Genomic DNA, 19,555 nt, shown 5'->3' on the forward strand with positions numbered 1-19,555 from the left:
TGAAAAAGTTAAAAATCAACATGCTCAAAATGGACGTACGGACATTCTTGTAACAATTATAGAGTTGTTTCGCTTTCTGAATTGTACCTAACTACCTCAGGAATCGGACTACAGACCGTCACAGATCGTACAATTTCGCTTTTAAAAAAGCTCTTTTAAAACGTCACTTGCTAAAAGAATTAATCTAACAAATCAATTAATAATTAAGTTTCATAAAATTTATTTACAATAACAAATTTATTATTTAGTTTACAATTTTAATGGTTTCCCTCTAAATTCCTAGACGACCAAATACCCCCCCGGGCCCCCCCCCCCCCCCAAACACAGACACACACCTATATATAAAATTTACAAAAGGTGGTCAGGGTAAATGAGTACCGGGTAACCCCGCCGTGCAGTGTTAGGGAACTGCATTTATAGGCCCGGCAGGGTTAGGCATAGAAAAAAGGTACTTTCTTAATATAAAATTTATGTAAAATTAAAGGGATGGATAGGGGTTTCAGTTATCGATAGGCACTGTAAGGGAAAGCACTAAACCATTTAGATTAAACAAATATTAAAATGAATTTAAGCAAAATCCGCCATGCTAGAAGCAGTTTCTGCATGCAGCTTGTGACATTCGTTGGCCAGGTAAAAGAAGGGCTCCTCTATACCTGTAAATATATAACAAGAATGACAATATCCATAAGTAACGAAGCACTAAAAATATCATAGATAGACAATGTGAATATATAATAAAACAGAAAAAAGAGAAAATTCGATAATTTTAAAGTAAAATATGTATTCTTTTAAAGCATGATCGACAGACTTACGGACCAAGTAAATTAAATTCCGAATGATCCAATTTTTAAATAGCAACCGAGCAACACCCCCCGTGTAAAGGGTGTCTAGTCTACACTCCTTCAAACTTTGAAACCCCTCACTTTACCTACATATAAAACACATTAGATCAACCCCCTCAAAACTTTGAAACCACTCTTTTTACCACCCCCCCCCCCATCCCCCAAAGAAAAGCTTGGACGTCCTTGCCTGTATCCCTAGTTATCTAGATGTTTACCTGAGTTATCTTTAGCACTGGCCTCAAAATATAACAGTCCCAAATGTACCGCCAGATCAGATCCAACCTATAATTAACAAGGATGACAATATCCATATGTAGCTAATCACAAAAATCATGAATGGGAATCACGAAACCATTCTCGCGTATTCTTATATTTTGTAGCATTGCTAGCAGACCGAAGGACATAGTAAATTACATATCATATGCTTATTAGTATAGGGAATCTTTTTTTAAACATTTAGCCGTCTATCTTGGATAGCAGCGGAGATATTCTCAATTCGTTGCTACAAACTATAACAGTTTTTAACCAATAAATTTAATCTACGTTTTGTTTATCATCATTGGGAATGTACATTAATTCATCTCCCATTGTCTTATCCCTTAAGATCCCTGATTTCTGCGTATATCTTTTACCTTTGAAGAAACCACTCTTCTGTTAATAAGATCTGTTTTGTTAGCAAGCACTATGCCAGGAATTCGTTTATCTGGAAAATTAATTCAAAAGTATATAGATGTACAATACAAGCTAGTCTACTATTTCCCTGACCCATAATTTAGCAGAATTTTTTTGCTATTTCACTAAGCTTAACAAGCTTTAAAGTATATGTATTGTTTATGGAGGTGGTTGAAAGTAATACCCTCCCACAAAATAGTTATAAAACTTCTCAAGATCCTTGAGAAGCTATGCTGTAAAGGAGAACCATATTGGTTCAGCGGTTACCGAGATTTTGGTACACACAGACAATAAGATTCCCACACATCCTGTTTCTTTTATATAAGAATTATATTTTATAATAAAAATTAATATTTTACCTGGATTTTTAGCTTTTACTTGTTCAATTACAGTTTTAGCCCTTTTGTAGCTATCCTAAAAAAATCTATTATAAAAAATTAGTAAGGTTTTTTTTGTCCGAAGTTCAAGATCTCAATAACGGCTGGACCGATTGAGAGTCTCTATTGTCGTAAAGCTTCACATAGTTTCTGAAATGGTTTTAGGCTTGGGATGAGTGGCATCAATAGAAAACTCGTTACTACAAATAATTATAGAACTTCCAGATAAAGGGCGTGAAATCAAAAGGGTTGTTTGTTTAATGGTTGTTACCTTTACCTTAAACCCCTCGGGGATAACAATACTAGAGATGTCCATGTTACTATTTGTGGAAAATTGTCTATAATTCCATACAATAATAGATATTTATCGCATCGTAATATAAACAGCTTTTCGCGGATGGTAAAATGAAAATTCTAAAGATTAATTCTAGTTTATTTGTCCCCGAGTTGCCGAAGACCCGGGCCAACTAAACTGGTATTATTCTTTTATTATTCGTAGAAAATTGTCCATGCAATACTAAACATGATTTTTCAGAATGCCTCAGAATCATTTCTATTCCAGCGGATATCAATCGGTTTTAGAGCAATAGTGGAAACAATTATTACCTCTCTCGTCACATCTACAACAGCTAGAAGAAGCGAAGCATTCTCCCAAATTGATCCCAGCAGATCATTATAAACTTCTCTAAACAAGAACAAAAATGTTTTCAGCTTTTAGAATAAAAAAATAAACAAGGATGGCATTATCAATAATTAGCGAGACACAAAAAATAATGTTTTGAAAACTGGACAAATAAACAGAAGTAAATTGTATCAAAGAGAAAAGGACAATGGGCTGTTTATTACACTAGTTCCCAAAGTTTTATTATAGCGTTTTCTTATTGGTTGGCTTAACAACTTTGGGGGGACTTCAGTGAATTTTGATTGGTTTGTTCATTAAGTTGAGTGTCCAAACGTTTCAACCACTAATTTTAATCTACGTGAGGAGTAATTTTGTGTATCATTATTGGGTATGTACATCAATTTACTGGCCATTGTCTTATCCCTTTAGATCCCTGGGTCTTCTTTAGGAAGAAATATCTTTACATAAATTGAATGTAATTTGAATACCAGCCAAGAAAATCCCATACAGCGTTACGGCCTGAACGGTAGATAAAGTACTGAATTATGTTGGGAAGGGGGTGGTACCCTACCCCAATATAGTTATAAACGTTCCAAGGACCTATGAGAAACTACATTGTAAAGGAGAACCATAGTGGTCCACAAGGTACACACACTCACACACAGATCATATTACTTTTTAAAAGCGAAGCTTTTCTATAATTAGGGTCGGTCCGTACGTCCGTCAGATAGCTTGTTTCGTTAATTTAGGCATGTTAGGATTGTCCTATCGATTTCAATTCTTGTTGTAGTTAGGTATGATTTGGAAAGCGTAGCAACTCTATGATTGATTTTTTTACTTTTTTAACATTAAATTTTTATGTGATCTAGTTATCCGATTGTTCTGATTTTTGGAATACTGATTCCTGGGACAACAAAGTACAATATTATAGGCAAAGCATTTCTATAATCAAGTTCTAAAAATGTAAGTATGTCCATAAACATTATCCTGTATATAAAAGTTTTTTTAACAAATTCACTCACAATTTTGCTTCGACTCTTATTCATTTATATTCTGATTATTCAGTTCTGATACTAAGTGTTAATGTCCGTTTGTCCTACCGTTTTAGAGCCTCGCTTTTATGGATGTTGTCATCCTTGTTTTTTAAGGACTATGAACGTATGGAAAAATCTTAGTTATAAAGTAGCTACGATACTAAAAGTAAAATAAATATACTTACTTCCCAGAGCAATCAATAATAACTAGCTCAACTGATTCATCCTTAATAAGTAAGTTTTTTATTTCAATTTATTTACTAAGTATATTTGCGATTACTTTTATTTAATGAAATCTTCCAATTTTAACATTTACAAAATGGCCTGCTTTATTGCATCAAGATCCATGACAGATCTATATAGGAAATAAACGTCTATAAATGTGCTCGAGTCTTCCAATGTTAAAATGTTTAAAACTCATAGTGCTCCAATAATCCTCATTAAACTCTCATTGACCAAAGCGATAAGACCTTTATTCTATTTGTTTATGGAATGAATTAAGTTTTTCACTTCATGTAGATATTTGAATTACATTGAAGTATATAATCCTTATTTCATAAATAAAAAATATACGTTCATAATAGAGTAAATCTAAGAAAACTCTATTTTAAAAGAATTCGATTGTGGCGACACTTCCTTTGTGTTAAAATATTAAAACTTAAATTTTAATCATATTAACCCTTTGGTGATGGTAATGTGAAAAAAATACAATTTAAAAAATCTTTTTAAAATCATTTAAATTAATAAATATTTACTTCTTTCTTTTAGATAGTAATGGCGGGGGAGGAAAATTGATTTAATGAGAAATAGATAAATAGATATGTACTTATAGAAAACTAGCCAATAGCGATATAGTTATATTGAGCCAACTCTAGTATCCTATATTCTCAGTAACAGGATGTTCGTCTGTCTGTATGATGTATGTATATCCGCTAAGATCTCTTAAACCAATCCCAATTTTCTTCAGAGAAATTTAACATCTAATGATTAGAAAATTACACGGAGGTTACATCAACACCCCCCCCCCCCCCTAAGAATGAAAAACTTTCCCCCATTCTACTTAACCTCGGGGCCAACAAAACTTGAAATAATCCAATATTTTTTTTCCATTTTATAATCAGCGGAAAACTGTCTATAATACGATACTATAGATAAACTATACCTGTTCTGGTATTTTGACTTGTTTAGTTGAAATCTCTGCCCCGAGTGTCATGGAATAATTCTAAAACAAAGAATATTATGTCTGGAATCTAAAAGGAGAAGATAATGGTCAATAAATTGATGTACATCTCCAATGATGATACAAAAAATTACCCCTTCTAGCGATTAAAAATACTGGTTGAAAGGTCTGAACGCTTAACATAATGAAATAACCAATATAAATTCACTGATGTCTCCAATATCCGCTCCCTATCTGGTAAAATCATAGAATAAGGAGGAATAGAAATGAAAACCCTAAATATTTAGTTTTTTCTAAAAATTTATTTTTCCCTCCCTCCCACTCCCTTAAATTTTTCATCAATATCTTTTAATTTTATAGCATTTTTTCTTTATATTTTTCCCTTTTCATAATTCACTGATTTTCTTATGCACGTGGTTTTTGATAGGGCAATAATAGATAGTTTTATGATTTAAATTTCGAATTGAATGCTATAAGACTTAACCTATAAAATTTTTATAAGGGTCATTTTTAATGTCGATTCGATTTATTTCTTTTAAATATTAATTTCCTACTCATAATGCTTCGTTTATTTTTATATTCGTTCATTCTAGATTTCTCGATTTATATGTTATATAAATTTTTCAGATTTTTATCATAAGCCTTTTTGTTTCCATCTCATACGGCACATATTTGCACATAAAATGGCCGACGGTGAGGATGAGATGCAGTTGCCACATTTGGGTGATATAGCCCAGGAGTTGCCGGCGTTTGAGGAAGAAAACGGTTTCGAGCCTGTATCTCCAGGTATTATTTTAATTGACAGACCATTGGCTGTTAAGTTCAGAGTTTTTCTTTTAGTCACGTATCATGATATAGGCCTATGGTTATATACGTTACATCAATTCTATGCTTTTTTAAATTTTTCGACTCGTGCATACACTTGTTTAAGGCACAATAATATATAAAATAAAATATACTTTAGCAAAGTTGCAAATCTGTCGACTAAATTCATGGATTTTCATGTTGGACATGTTTTGTTCAGCTTTAACCATTCAAAATAGCAGTTGCAATGTATAAATGAAAATCGATAATGGAAATAGTTTTTTATTTTTTAGCAGCGGACGTAGATGATGATCCCGCCGTTGATAGTGACGAAAGTGTCCATGATCAAGAGGATCAGATCGACGCCGCTCATGCGCAGTTTCATGAATCTCAACCAGCTCCTATGATGGATGAGATTGCGGAGGCGGATCGAATGAATGATGGAAACGGAAGAGATCCAGCGGATTTATTAGCCATGCTGGCTGATGATGCACCAATGGGAGCCAGACCGTTTCGGGCTTCCACACCTCTCATTCCAGCGGCTCAATCTTACATTCAACAAGAAAGGGCCAGATATGGTCAGCATGATCATATCAATAGAGTAGCACAGCAACACCCTCAGCATCTTCCACAATGCCGGCCTGGTCCAGTTCATTATCCATCTCAGAATCAGGCAATGAATTTTAGTAATGTTAACATAAATGCGGCACCATATATGGCAGGAGGCGCGGCAGCTAGGCCCCAACCGCAGCAAAACGGCGAACGCATACGCCATAGGTCGGAGGAACTACCCAGAGTGCCGACAAAATCAGCTCAGCCTGTCATGCCTCCACGTGGTACGTGTCATGACCGAGGATCAACGGCTGACAGGCCTTTATCTGTCGATAATTCGGGTCAGGTACCAAACAGTGCTCTTATCGACGTAATTCGCATGCTAGTCAGCGATAGAAATCAGAAAAACCAGCAGAGCGCCAGTGCTTCTCAGCCATCGACCAGCAATGGTGTTGGCAGCGTCCAGCAACAGCAAGTTCAGCAGCAGCAGAGGGCTGGCATACAAGCATCTCAAGCGGCCAATTTTCAACAGGCTACGCCGTTTCCCCAGGGGTGGCAGATGGTCGCGTTGCCGAGCAGAAGACTCGTCGCAGGCGTGCCTACAAAAACAAAGCCGCCCAGTTTCTGCCTAGTACATTATGCCGTTACGCAACAAACCAGATTGGGAAAAATAACTGAGGTCAACGCGCAGAATTGCCGTGACTCCAGTTATTTGAGGTTGATGCAGAAGACTGGTCTCGATCTATTATCTGTCCAAAATAATATCGAGGTAACATTATTACAATTATACGATAAAAAAATCTCGTTCGCAGTTCTAGTTCCTTACTCTCTTTTGCGGTCTCAATTTTTTAATTTCACAAGTATTGTGGCACTGAGATGTGTTTTTTATCTGTAATGCTGTAGATCTTAATAGGCACTAGAGCGGTTTATCTGTACAATGTAATATTTGAGGTCATTGTTGTATATCACCATATTTGATTTAAGTAACATTTAAGTGTTATAAAATTTGTTACGTTTTAAACTATAATTTAGGACGCAGTTCGCGAGCTTTACAACATGTATTTGCCCCCTGAGGCCCACGCCGCCGTGCATCGCAGTATGGAGTTCTCACTTATGGCCATCGAGCTGCTCAAGTTCATGAGTCTCTACACGAGTTTGGCGTTTACAAACAGCCCCTCTGTGGTTGTCAAGTTTGCCTGCAACGATAACCGTGAAGTTCTGCAGGGCGAGAGGCTAACCAGATTAAATACCTTGCGCAAGGAGCACGAAGAAAGTGAGAAGCGCAGACGGGACAGAGAGCGGGAGGCTAGACCATCTGCGAAACGCTTCACTGGCACGTGCCACAATTGGTAAGCGACAAAAATTTTTAATATATTTTATTTGCAGCCGTTTTGAGTTTGTTGTAATAATAGTTGGATCTCGATTTTGCGTGGGCAATCAATGGATATGCCAAATAAATAATCAAGGATGTTTTCTTTTCGGAAAATACATAGTTTAGTTTTAAAAAAAAAAAAAAAAAATATATTCGCAATTTAGCTTACCATTTAGCAGAGAGTTTCTTAGTTGTTAAATTCAGCCAGTCTAATGTTTTATTATATTTTCAGCCAGAAACAAGGCCATAGAGCCTCTCAGTGCACAGCTCCTAAGAAAAAGGACTGAAGCGAGGCTTCGAGTTCCCCGGCCATAGCGGCATATCCATCCACCAAAGCCGAGGAGCTCCTTATTGACGATGTTATCGCCCCGCTCGATAACGACAATTTAACTGACACAAATTCTATTGACTTTAACTCCAATGGTAACATTGAAAATGACGACAATACTTCTGTAAAAATTGTTACCAGTGACTTAGTAGTAAATTCTTTAAGTGACATTTCTGACCAAGATTTTGCGGCTTTTATTGATAAGGAAATTGACCGGTTGCAAGGCCTTGGTTTCGGTCCAGTTGCAGGAGGGATCCATGATCCAAAGGCTCAATTATTTTATGAACAAATTTTAAACGCCAGTGATTCAGTTTTAGAACTATTAAGAGACGGTTATAAGCCGGACATAGTTACTCCTCTTCCTGAGGCGACAGATATCAGGAACAATATGAGTGCTTTGCAGAACATTCAATTCGTTCAGGCAAAAACAGACAAATGGGTTAAGGAAAACATTGTTAGAAAAGTTGATTATAAACCATATTTTGTCAACCCTTTGACGGTGGCGTCAAAATTGGATAGTGAGGGTAACGTGAAATTGCGACAGTGTCTAGATCTGTCGCGTACACTGAACGATTGTTTAAGAAAAGTCTCTATGAAAATGGAGGATATCTCCATGGTCCTTCCCAGAGTTACATCCGGCTGCTGGATGTCCGTGTTGGACATCTCAGCGATGTATTGCCATTTGGCATTACATCCAGAGTTCCGTGGTTTATTTGGTTTTGCGGTTGTCAACGCCTCCGGCACGCGGGAGTTCTATGAGTTTTTAACGCTGCCATTTGGCACAGGTTAGTTATTTTTATCATTTTCTAATTCTATCAATGGCATAAATTTTCGATACGCAAGTGCTAAAACGCATAAGGATAGCGATGTCTATTGTTTAATGAATGCAATATGAAATGTATTTGACAGCCTCATGCATGCTGAAAACCAAAAACCGAATGTATATTTTTTGTTTTTACGTTTTGGTAGTGTGTTTTTCTTAAGAAACGATCGGGCGTCAAATTGAACTATACGTTTTTCTTCAAATTGATCCATAAGAATGCAATATTTTTTGTCAGGTCCAGCCACATACATAATGAATTCTCTGATAGTCCCCATACGAAGATTCTGCCACGCTCGAGGCATCGATTTATCGACATTTGTCGATGACTCGTTCAATTCAGCCTTGTCTAAGATTAAAGGATTGGCTAGCCTTAAGTTCATAAAATTTGTGTTCGAAAGCACAGGCTGGACGTTAAATTTATCGAAATGTTTCGGGCCTGCCACTTCTTTGTGTTACCTGGGTTTCAATTTAGACTCGATTTCCATGAGAATCAGTGCCCCTCTAATGAAGATAATAATTCTTACAAATGATATTAACGCTGCAATTTCAAAAGCTGATAGGGTTGGTGTAATACAGGCCAAAGAATTAGCACATATCCTTGGTGTATGTTGTCACCTTCTCCATTCTCATGGAAATATAATGAGAGTGGTGACTAGAGCATGTCAGCAGACACTCGGATTGACTGTTCAGGAGAAAGGATGGTCCGGGTCGTTAGTTATAAACGATAGAATGTTACAAGAATTCGAAATGTTGAAAGTTTATTTAATAAGGTGTGTACATTCGAGTTTTTAGTTTTTGAAATGTTTTCAAAATTTTTAAAAAAAAAAAAAAAAATTTTTTGCAAGATACAAGTCCGACTCAGTTGTGCATATATTTTTTCCCCGGCATCTTACGAATGTATTGTTTAAGCCTCGGTTAAGTTTTGACGTTCATTTAAATATGAGTTATACATTTAAATATTCTTTGTTTTTATTTTAGTTTCAACGGACAACCTGTCAACAAGTGCAATGCTGTCATCAACATTATCCAACCTGCGAAGCAGGCAGTTTTGCTGGAAGCTGTAGATCCTCTAGACATCACGCAGATAGAGTCCATCATGGTCTCTGATTCGAGTGAATCTAGGGCTTATGTATTTGAAGCGGAACAACTTCGTTTCATAAAGGAGTTTCCCTTCGAATACGATGAAATGCAGCAGTCCAGTACACTGCGAGAGTTGTTGGCAGTTGTTAAAATGTTTGAACAGGAATCCTTTCTCCAGCAAAATAGACACAAAACAGTGGTTTGGTGCACGGACAATCGCGGCTTAGTCAGCATTTTGAACCGCGGCTCTAGAGTAGAAATTCTACAGCGCCATGTGATAAATATCAAGCTAGTCCAGCTACAGTTTGACATTATTCTCCTGCCAGTATGGCAAAGGAGGAGCACGTTGTTGCTCAAAATTGCCGACGAGGGATCTAAAGTGAGTAACACCGACGAGTGGTCGGTAGCTCTCGAGGACTATAATTTAATACGTGAGAAATTTATGGTTATGCCGGATATCGATCTTATGGCCAGCGCGGCAAATACAAAATGTTCGGCGTTTTATTCAAAGTTGCCGGATAAAACGGCATTAGGCACCGACTTTTTTATACAAGAATTGGATAATAAGCGCGTCATGTACATATGCCCTCCGGTTAAAGTTATAGTTCCAGCACTACATAAAATTTTAAGTATACCGTCCGCTACTACCGTTTTTGTCATTCCCTTATGGCAGTCTGCTTGTTTTTGGTCGCAGTTTATTGAAGCCGGAAGGTTTAAGTCTTTCATAAAAAGAATTTTTGTGTTTAAGACCATTTTTACATCAGAAGCAGCAGATTGCATGTTTAAAGGAATGTGTAATTTTTCTATGATCGCTTTATTGATTAAAACCTGAGTTGTGCATTTATTAGTTAATAGAAATGTTCTATTTATTGGGCTACGATACTTCTTTGGCAAGATTTAGTAAATATACAGATAAGACTTTATTAGATCATATGGGGAGGTTATATTTCTATTTTCGTCATAACGAAAACATGTAATAAGATTTGAAGATAGTTTATTCGTACCCAATAAAATGATATCATTTTCCATGCAGATATAATTATTTTAATTCATGTATACATCTGATTTGTAATCTAAAGTATTCAATAACCATTCAAGTCCAGAAATCATAGGATCGTGAGAAGCATTTTTATTTCTAAAAATATTTACATACAATTTAGGCACATTATTCTAAATTCAGTTAGGTTGTTTGGATGAAATTAGATTATGTATGCTTATAAGAGAAACCCTGCTGGTTTCGGACTTTTTGGTTTTTCACAAGTACTTTTATTATCCATTTATGTCCTTTTATGTATTTGTCAAACATTCGGTCTTTCCATGAAAGTGCAATTTGAAAATTATTCTAGTCTGTGATACGCTCTGAAAATTTAATATATATTTGTTGGCTGTTCAAGAAATGGGTTTTACAATCTTAATATTTGGCCTTTTTTAGTAGTTGATTCCGAATGGATTTCATATATGTGAACACTGATTTTTTACAAATTAAACGAGTTTTTTTCGGAAATTTGTTATTTGAATTCTCAATTTGTATACCCATTTCAGATTTTATATTAGAGGAATCCGCGGAAATCAGTATAAAATGGGTCGCGCCGGATTTGATCCAGCTTACCGAGTCAGAGGACAACAAAGACCTATGAGAGGCAAGTATAGTTGTTCAAATGATATAAAATCGGGTAGTAAAGGCAAGAATCGAACGTTTTTTCGGCGTTAGGATTGGTAGTCTTTTAGTCTCAGATTTATGATACAACAAACAAAGAAATTTGTTAATGTACAACGGTCGTTTTCGACACATATTTTTTCTTTTCATTCAAGTGGCTGCATAACTGTCTCTATAAGAGGTTTTTAATGCGTACGAAGTTTTGTTTTATTCAAACCTATGGTTAATTTAATCTATATTTTTAGTTGGAGAGGGTCTTCCTGCTCGAATTTCACAGAGGCCAGCTCTGAGAATCATGAAAGCAGCGCGAGGTCTGAATTTGTCGCCAACAAAGAGTCGAGATGCCAAATTATACACGTCGTCCCGCGCCCAGTCCACCACGAGCGTGCATTCCCAAGTAGTGGAGGTATTTCTTGCCTATTTGCGCAAAAGGAATCTGCCTGCAACCACGTTCCAGGAGAGGGTGTTGCAGGACTTCATCCATTATCTGGAGGATATAAGGAAGCCTTACTCCTTCCTCAAACAGGTTTGTGGAAGTTTGAAGGCATGGTCATACATAATAGATCAGCCTGTTTCGGAATTTTCACAACGTGTGTCGCGGCTGTTGGAAGGAGCGGTGAGAAGGGCAGCAATGGAACGCGCCCCCGTCAGAAAAGCCACGCCCATTCCTAAGGGCGTCCTCACGGCAATCATGCGCAAGATAGTCTACGACTATGACTCCATCTGGGACATTCCGCTGCCAGTTTTCCGAGCGACGGTGGCAATAATTTTGCAGTTCCACACATTCACTCGTCTCGCCGATCTTGATCAAGTGAGGGCTTGCCATATAAGCCAAGATCAAATCGGCGGGGTGGAAGTCCTGCGAGTGATCTACCCCAAGAGGAAGAATGACCAAGAACATGAAGGATGTACAAACCTGTTGGCATCAGAGGGCGGAGATATGTGCCCGGTGGCGCTGATTAAGAAGTACTATCGCAGATGTGGATTTCAGTTCATGGGGGAAGGGATACTGGATGAAAACTTCTTGTTCTGCAGATCTTCAACCATGTGGCTGCCAGGAGGTAGACAAATTGTAGCTGACGGCAGGTATCAACTCTCGCCACAGACTCTATTGAATGATATCACGCAGTTATGCCGTCAAGTAGGATATTTCGGCCCAGTGGGCAGAAAGTCCTGTAAAATGTCCGGGGTTTCCGCAGCGTGCGAAGCCGGCTTGTCGGACGAGGCGTTGAGGGATAAGGGGAAGTGGCGGTCGATTGAGATGTCCCGTATGTACCGACAGATGACAGAGCCATATCAAATGGCTTTGTCGCGGTGCATTACAATGCAGGACGATCCACAAATAACGGATTTTGCGCGGAACTCCGGTCAACCAATTTATCGCGGGGCGCAAAATCCTAGGTCGACCTCCCATCCCCAAGTCTCGCGGCGTCCGTCCCCAAGCAGACATGAGGACATTATGACACAGCGGCCACAAGACAGGCCTACGTCGGCAGCCCAAAGATTATTCCCATGCCAGCCGGTGATAAACGGCCACACAAATAGAGCTGGGCTTTTTCACAATATTGTGATAAATTCTCCGTTCACAGGAGGACAGCGAATGGCAAGATTCGTCGACGACGGCGTTGTCAACACACGTTTCACAAGAAACACTGACGCTTTTCGTTCTTGGTTTTAGCCAAACAAATAAGTTTTCCGTTAAGTATTAATTATTATTTTATGTAATATTCGACCTTATAGGTTATGTCCTTTGTGTTTTATCATGGTATTTCAAGGTTAGTCAAGATATTAAGGTTGTCATAAGATTTGGCGGCGGTTAACGATATAATTTTGTTTCGAATGACATAATTCGACCACATTCGAAGCGCGACATGCGTTGTCGGATATTTCATCGATAAGCTATCGGTTTTTTCAGTCCCAATTAACAATATTACCATGAAAGATACAAAGGATTATATCCATTGAAAATTCATACTGTGTTAAATCTAGTACCTGTTGTATTAGTCATGTCAGAAATCTAAAACTTATTCTATCCAAATCATGCTACAATTTATTTCTGATTTTTGGAAGTAATCTATATCTTAATGATAATAGGATTTTACGAAAATTTTTATGATATAACGTGCAAACCAGTATATAATCTATGAGCATTATTTTCAATCAGTAAGCGTTTCAAACAAGTTTTTTATACCAGTGCAAAACAATACAGTCATCACAGCCTCTTTATATATATCACAGTCATCCCAATACTTGTAATAATTTATTTATGTTTTTCATGTTCAAGAAAATTAATATAAGTGAAACAATAATAATGAGTTAGTCATTTATTTTATGAATTTTTTCATTAGTAAAATTTATAGATTTTTCTCGGGAAATAATTCAGCGTTTACACGACCAGCAGTTCGTGGGTCTCGGTTTCAATTTAAGCCATATTTGGAAAATACCTCCTGGAGGTGAAGTGCTTCCTTAGACTAGGCTCTTTCAGCAGCAACCTTGATCCGTTTCTCGCTTGTAATCGACTGTGGGGAAAGCCGTTCACGCGCCCAATGACATATTCTAAATATTCATGTTATAACGGCAGTTTTTTAAATCATTGCATTTATATTTTATTAGATTATTAAGATATTACTTCATTCTCCGGCCGTTATAGCTTCTGCTCAGATGAATTTACTTATTCTTTTCTCCCTGTAACTGAAAGTGGTTTTTTAGAAGATAATTATATGGTTGGTTGGTTAGGCCATGTTTGCCCGTGGTGGTTGACTGTTTGTTCGCCACACCTAGTTGTGGGAAACTAGTTTCATTTACTAAGTAGAGAGTTAGACACATACTGTCCACTAGTATAGAGTTAAAATGTCATTCGCCGCCAACGAGGAGTTGTACAATGCTTTGCAAAGTCGTATGGATCTAATAAAGGAGGAAATGCTTAGTAGAGCTACAAATACTGATGATATCGAGTTAAAAAGGGCACTGACCAGGTGCCTATACCACCATGGTTGGGTGGAGGCTAACCTGCGTCATTGTCGCCCTGCTGCTGAGAGGTCAGCTGCCGCGCAGGCTGCCGAGCTGTCTACTATGCTTCAAGATATCAATCGACACGAGGAGGAATATCGTGCCATCTAGATGTGTCACCACATGAGTTATTAACTAGTATCAAAAAACATTTGATTATATTTCTAGTTTAATAAAGTTGTGAACCAGCCTTCCTAAAATAAATTGTTTATTTTTGTATCCAGAGTAGTTGAATGTGTGTCTGTAGATCTTAAATGTTTTAACCGTGTGCGATTTTTTAGATAAATACTTTTTCATTTCGATTGGGAAAGTTTTTTACCTAGGTAAATAAAATATATTAGTTTTGTCAATTTCAGTCATTTAATCGACTAAACCTTCAAGGTTATTGCAATCGGACGCGTGATCTTTATGATTACAAGGTTCCACGGAATTTCAATTGGTGTTACACCAAGCAAGGTGATGATGTTGGTTATCTAAGATCGTAATAATTCGACGTCCGCATATCGATTGACGTTTTTTCGTGTAATTATAAAAACCCATGAAAAACAAGATTCTTGAAGATTGGTAGTCTCATTTGAACACTCTGTTAAGAAGGTTGCGATACGATTCAGTCATATTTCCGAAGTTTAAATTTAGCAAATTTTGCGAATTCCTAGAATCAGAATGGAAAGAAATCATAGAGCATACGAATTCGTGCGGTATGTAAATCAGAATTACCTAAGATTCAAAATTAAGCACGTTTTCGTAAAAAATCGACAAACGAACGTTTTAATTGTACGAATAAGCGTTCAACTGTGAATTTTTATCGAAAATTTTCTATCGAAAATGTGCTTATTTAAGATTGACGAGCGAAAATTTGTTAAACGATTCGAATGAAAGCACGTAAGACAAAGAACTTATTCTGTTCCTATAAATTCTTTAAATTTACCATTCTCGAAACTTCTGGGTTACTTTAGATGGAACAGATTTGCTCGTTCCGAGTCTTTCCGCGTTTTATTTCGATCGAGCTTCGGACAATATGGCAAAATTGAGTAGGTACACGTTCCAAACGGATTTTTCTGGAATTCAAGCTATGAAACAATAATGTGAGGTTTTCATTGAAGTATCTCAAACGAAAAAGAAAATTCTGGGAAATTTGAAGGAATCTTTGACTTGCGCAGTAAAGACAATAATGATAAAGTACAAATCACAATGACTAGTTGGACAAAACTAGAAAAGTTTAATTTGTATCAACATCTAATATAAGAAACATAAGAGCGCAACCTAGTTTTATAATATAAATACTGAGACCAATATTTTGTTGTAAATTTTCTTACATAATTATTTTTTTAAGGCTTAATATGCACATTAAATTCATTTTTAATCCATTGTGAATAGGGAAGAGGAAGCTGGATTCTTGGCTACATGGCTTTTAGTAAATCATTGGAAAAGAAATTTATTTTGAATATTTTTTCTGAATAATTACTGAAATCATGTTATTTACTAACAGCCTTTCAGCCGTTTTGGTCTTTCAAAAGTTCCAATTTTACTTCAGGCTAGCCAGGCAGAATCTTCTACCTGGATTCTATTCTATACTTTATCTTCTTTGGGTAAAATACACATTTGTATATTCTGAACTTATTTCACAAATCAGAATAGGCAAACTTAAAGTCAATGAAACAAAGTTCTATAGAATCATTTGCATAAAAAAAAATTAATTAATCTTCCTAAAATTGCCTAGTAGAGCACAGTACCCCCAACCCACCCACTATTTTGAAAATAAAGAGAGAGGGTGGTTTAATTGTTTGTTAATTATTTGTATTTAAGCTTGTATTTGTATTGTTTAAGGCTAGGATCCCCACAGTGGTTTGGTAAACCAAAAAAAAGGGAGTAATGTTTTAGTGATCGATTGGCACTTAAAGGAAAATCATCGAAAGTATATATTTTTACCTTAGGGAAAGCTGTTCCATTTGTAAGAAATTGCTGCACTACAGAAGTCTTCCCTACTCCCCAATCACCCACAACTACAAGCTTACCTCTAAATAAAAATCAAGGATGACAACATTAAAAAAAGTGAAGCTCTAAAACTGTAGGACAAACGAACATTATAAATGGTAGATTGTCAGTATTGATTAATCAGTATATAAATGTATAAAAGTTAGAAAAAAATTGTAAGGAAATTTGTAAAAATGAAAAAAAAACATGTTAATGTTTGAGGACATACTTACATTTTTAGGACTTGATTATAGAGATGCTTTTATTATAACATTGTACTTTGTTGTCCTAAGAATCAGTAATTTAAAATCTAATTATAGAAAAGATTCGCTTTTAAAAACAAGGATGACATCATTCATAAGTAAAGAACCACAAAAAGTTAGATAGCAGATGTAGAGTGGTCATAAAAAATGAGAAACTTTTACACACATTATACATATATTTTTTTGTAGTATGACTGAAAACTGACAGACCAAGTTAATTGTATGTTGGATGTTCTTTGGTAAGAAGTACCTTAAAAAAAAGACAGTAGTCTATCATAAACAGCCGCCAAGAAAATCACATTTGCCCCATTTCCATATAGAGTTATGAACGGCCGGATTAATAGTTATTTCTAGCATCGTATTATAAACAGCTTTCCACGGATATAGAATGTACAATTATAAGATTAAAAACAGTTTTTTTAGCCCCGAGGTGCTGAAAGCACGGGCTAAAAAACTGGCTTTAATCTTATGATTGTAAATTTTTATATTCGTAGAAAGCTGGATATAATACGATGCTAGACATAGTTTTTTCGTATGGATGAGAACCGGTTCTTATCCACCGGATTCGAATGAATACGAGAATAGTCATTTCTCGCATCGTATTATAAACAGCTTTCCGCGGATATAGAATATACAATTATAAGATTAAAACCAGTTTTGTAGCCCCGAGGTGCCGAAGGCACTGGCTAAAAAACTTGTTTTAATCTTATGATTGTACATTTTTATATTCGTATAAAGCTGGATATAATAAGATGCTAGACATAGTTTTTCGTATGGATGAGAACCGGTTCCTATCCACCGGATTCGAATGAATACGAGAAACCAAATTACTTGACATAATAAGATTCACCTAATAATAACTGAAGCCATCTTCAGCAAAAAAATATATATCTCTCTCAATAGCAACTATTTATTTGTTGTTATTAATTTTGGTATTTCAGAATAGAAAGCTGTCAAATTAAATTTAATATTATTATGAAAAGACAGGTAGATAAAGTAGCTACAGAGAGAAAGCAAACCATCATAGAAATGCAATAATAGGAGTAATATAACGGTCGTATTCCATTGAATTTAAATCTAAAATTTTATAAATAACGCCCGTAAATGCCAGAGAAATGAGAGATTATTTAATCCATCCCGAATTTGATTGTCATTCCCAATACTTTATATACTTACTAGCGGCTTCGCCCCCTAGAGGCCTCTAGGGGCACTTGAGAAAGGGAGAGTTGAATCCCAAAATGCATTTTTTTTTTAATTTAAGAAAAAGAAAAAAAAATCTTCGGTACAAACAAACAAACAGATAGACAGACATCGTTCTACATATTATACATAATAAGTTAGCGAAGGTTTGACTTAGTAAAAGCATTAGTAATTGTTCGAAAGAAACTTAATTTACTATAACTAAGGTCGGTTTGTCAGTCCGTCATAGTAACTATAAAAAATTTGATTTATTTTCTCACATATTGTTCAACTTGTTTAAGGTGTATCATCCTACCCTGAACTTTTGTATGAATTTTTGATATTTTTTTGTACTTATTGGCTTAGTTGTTTCTTGCGGTTACGCCCCTAGAGTCCTTTTAGTGAGGAGGGTTGGGGAGGAGGGAGGAGTCTACCCTAACTTTTAATTTTAGTTGTAAAAAGAAGTACGAAAATAGTTATAAACCTTCCAAGGGCCCAAGAGAAGTTACACTGTAGAGGATTATCATATCGGTTCAGCTGTTAGCAAGATCATTTGGTACACACAGACAAATAGATCCTTTTACTATTAAATCCTTCGATGTGTATACAGAAGTATCTGGCTAACCACTGAACCGATATGGTTCTCCTTTACAGGGTAGCTTCTCATAGAACCTGAGATGGTATATAACAATTTTAGGGAGGGGACCATATTCCCTCCCAAGAGAAATTGCCAGAGAGGCCTCTAGTAAGGATAAAAGAGACATTAATCAAGAAACATAAAATAAAAACTACCTGTAGGTGTGTAGAAACTCCGTGAACATGAATACAAAGATGGTGGTAAAGTACATTTAAATTAAAATAGAAAACATTCTAAGCATTCTTTAATCATAGTAAAATACAACTATAACTAATTGATATTATTGAAATCACAACAGATTTTTAAAAAATAACTATCCAACTCCAATTAAATATCACCATTGAATTTTGTCACTTTTGTTCACAAAGTATTGAACTAATATTCTATTTTAAATACTTTATGTACTAACACCTAATCACAAATTATTGAAATTTAAAAATAATATTTTAGAGAAAGACACACTAGAATATGTAAAATCTTGCTTTGAATTGATTAAGTCTAAGCTTAGCAAAGCTATTAACTTCTTCACTCTTTTGGAAACAATAAATTGGAACCACAAAAAACAGGCAGTCCATAAGAACAGCAAATAGATAAATGATTATATTAGATGAATTGTTGTCTGTGAGCCAGACAGTAAAGGAAAATACTGCAATGATTATGACCAGACAAGCCAAAGGACCAACAGCTTTATAAACTGAGGAGGAATCACTAGCAGGTTTCTGAAACCCGTTGATAATACTTGTTCTCATGTTTATCAGAAAAGTTCTGGAAGTGTTTACAGTTACAGGTGTATTAAAAGTCCTGCTTGGTCCATTACTTGCTGGTGGTGTAACTTCTGCAATCTTATCAACAGGGTTATGTTCATCACACTCATTAGGTTCTTCAGTTAGGTCACAAACAGATAAAACATCCAGGACATCATTTGTTTTAGGTATATTTCTAACTTGATTTTTATTACTTCTAAATAATTTTAAAGTTTTTAATTTCTTGTAAATGAAATTAGATCCTCTTATGAATGAGGCTATGAATATAAGAAAACCTGGTACAAAGTCTATTCCCTTTGTGGCAAAAAAGATTTTTTCAGGATCAATGTTCATGCCAATTTTATAATGGATTGCCAATACTTGGTTTTTACGGGTACAAAGTGTTC

The 19,555-nt window shown here is 35.9% G+C and overlaps 3 protein-coding genes across 4 annotated transcripts; 2 read left to right on the plus strand and 1 right to left on the minus strand.

Moving 5' to 3' along the window:
• Nucleotides 1-203: 203 nt before the first annotated feature.
• LOC145335131 (intraflagellar transport protein 27 homolog) lies at nucleotides 204-18,712 on the minus strand. 2 transcript variants are annotated; one of them, XM_080180863.1, is made up of 9 exons: nucleotides 18,561-18,712; nucleotides 16,282-16,369; nucleotides 4,710-4,769; nucleotides 3,733-3,773; nucleotides 2,498-2,576; nucleotides 1,874-1,928; nucleotides 1,475-1,545; nucleotides 1,058-1,124; nucleotides 204-653 (listed from the first exon to the last, which is right to left on the minus strand). In XM_080180863.1, exons 1-9 carry the CDS (start codon nucleotides 18,614-18,616, stop codon nucleotides 568-570), a joined length of 603 nt encoding a protein of 200 aa, XP_080036989.1. In that variant the 5' UTR covers nucleotides 18,617-18,712; the 3' UTR covers nucleotides 204-567. The 2 variants fall into 2 exon arrangements, with proteins under 2 accessions (XP_080036989.1, XP_080036990.1); XM_080180864.1 differs by lacking the exon at nucleotides 18,561-18,712 and adding an exon at nucleotides 17,440-17,548.
• On the plus strand, nucleotides 7,137-8,094 carry LOC145303769 (uncharacterized). The gene is made up of 2 exons (XM_080145376.1): nucleotides 7,137-7,432; nucleotides 7,688-8,094. Exons 1-2 carry the CDS (start codon nucleotides 7,140-7,142, stop codon nucleotides 7,740-7,742), a joined length of 348 nt encoding a protein of 115 aa, XP_080001502.1. The 5' UTR covers nucleotides 7,137-7,139; the 3' UTR covers nucleotides 7,743-8,094.
• Nucleotides 8,172-10,673, plus strand: LOC145304341 (uncharacterized). Its single transcript, XM_080146209.1, has 2 exons — nucleotides 8,172-8,568; nucleotides 9,585-10,673. Exons 1-2 carry the CDS (start codon nucleotides 8,172-8,174, stop codon nucleotides 9,668-9,670), a joined length of 483 nt encoding a protein of 160 aa, XP_080002335.1. The 3' UTR covers nucleotides 9,671-10,673.
• Nucleotides 18,713-19,555: the final 843 nt, after the last annotated feature.

Source organism: Acartia tonsa, chromosome 13 (assembly GCF_053477335.1).
Source record: "Acartia tonsa isolate MP-2025a chromosome 13, ASM5347733v1, whole genome shotgun sequence".
NCBI lineage: Eukaryota > Metazoa > Arthropoda > Copepoda > Calanoida > Acartiidae > Acartia > Acartia tonsa.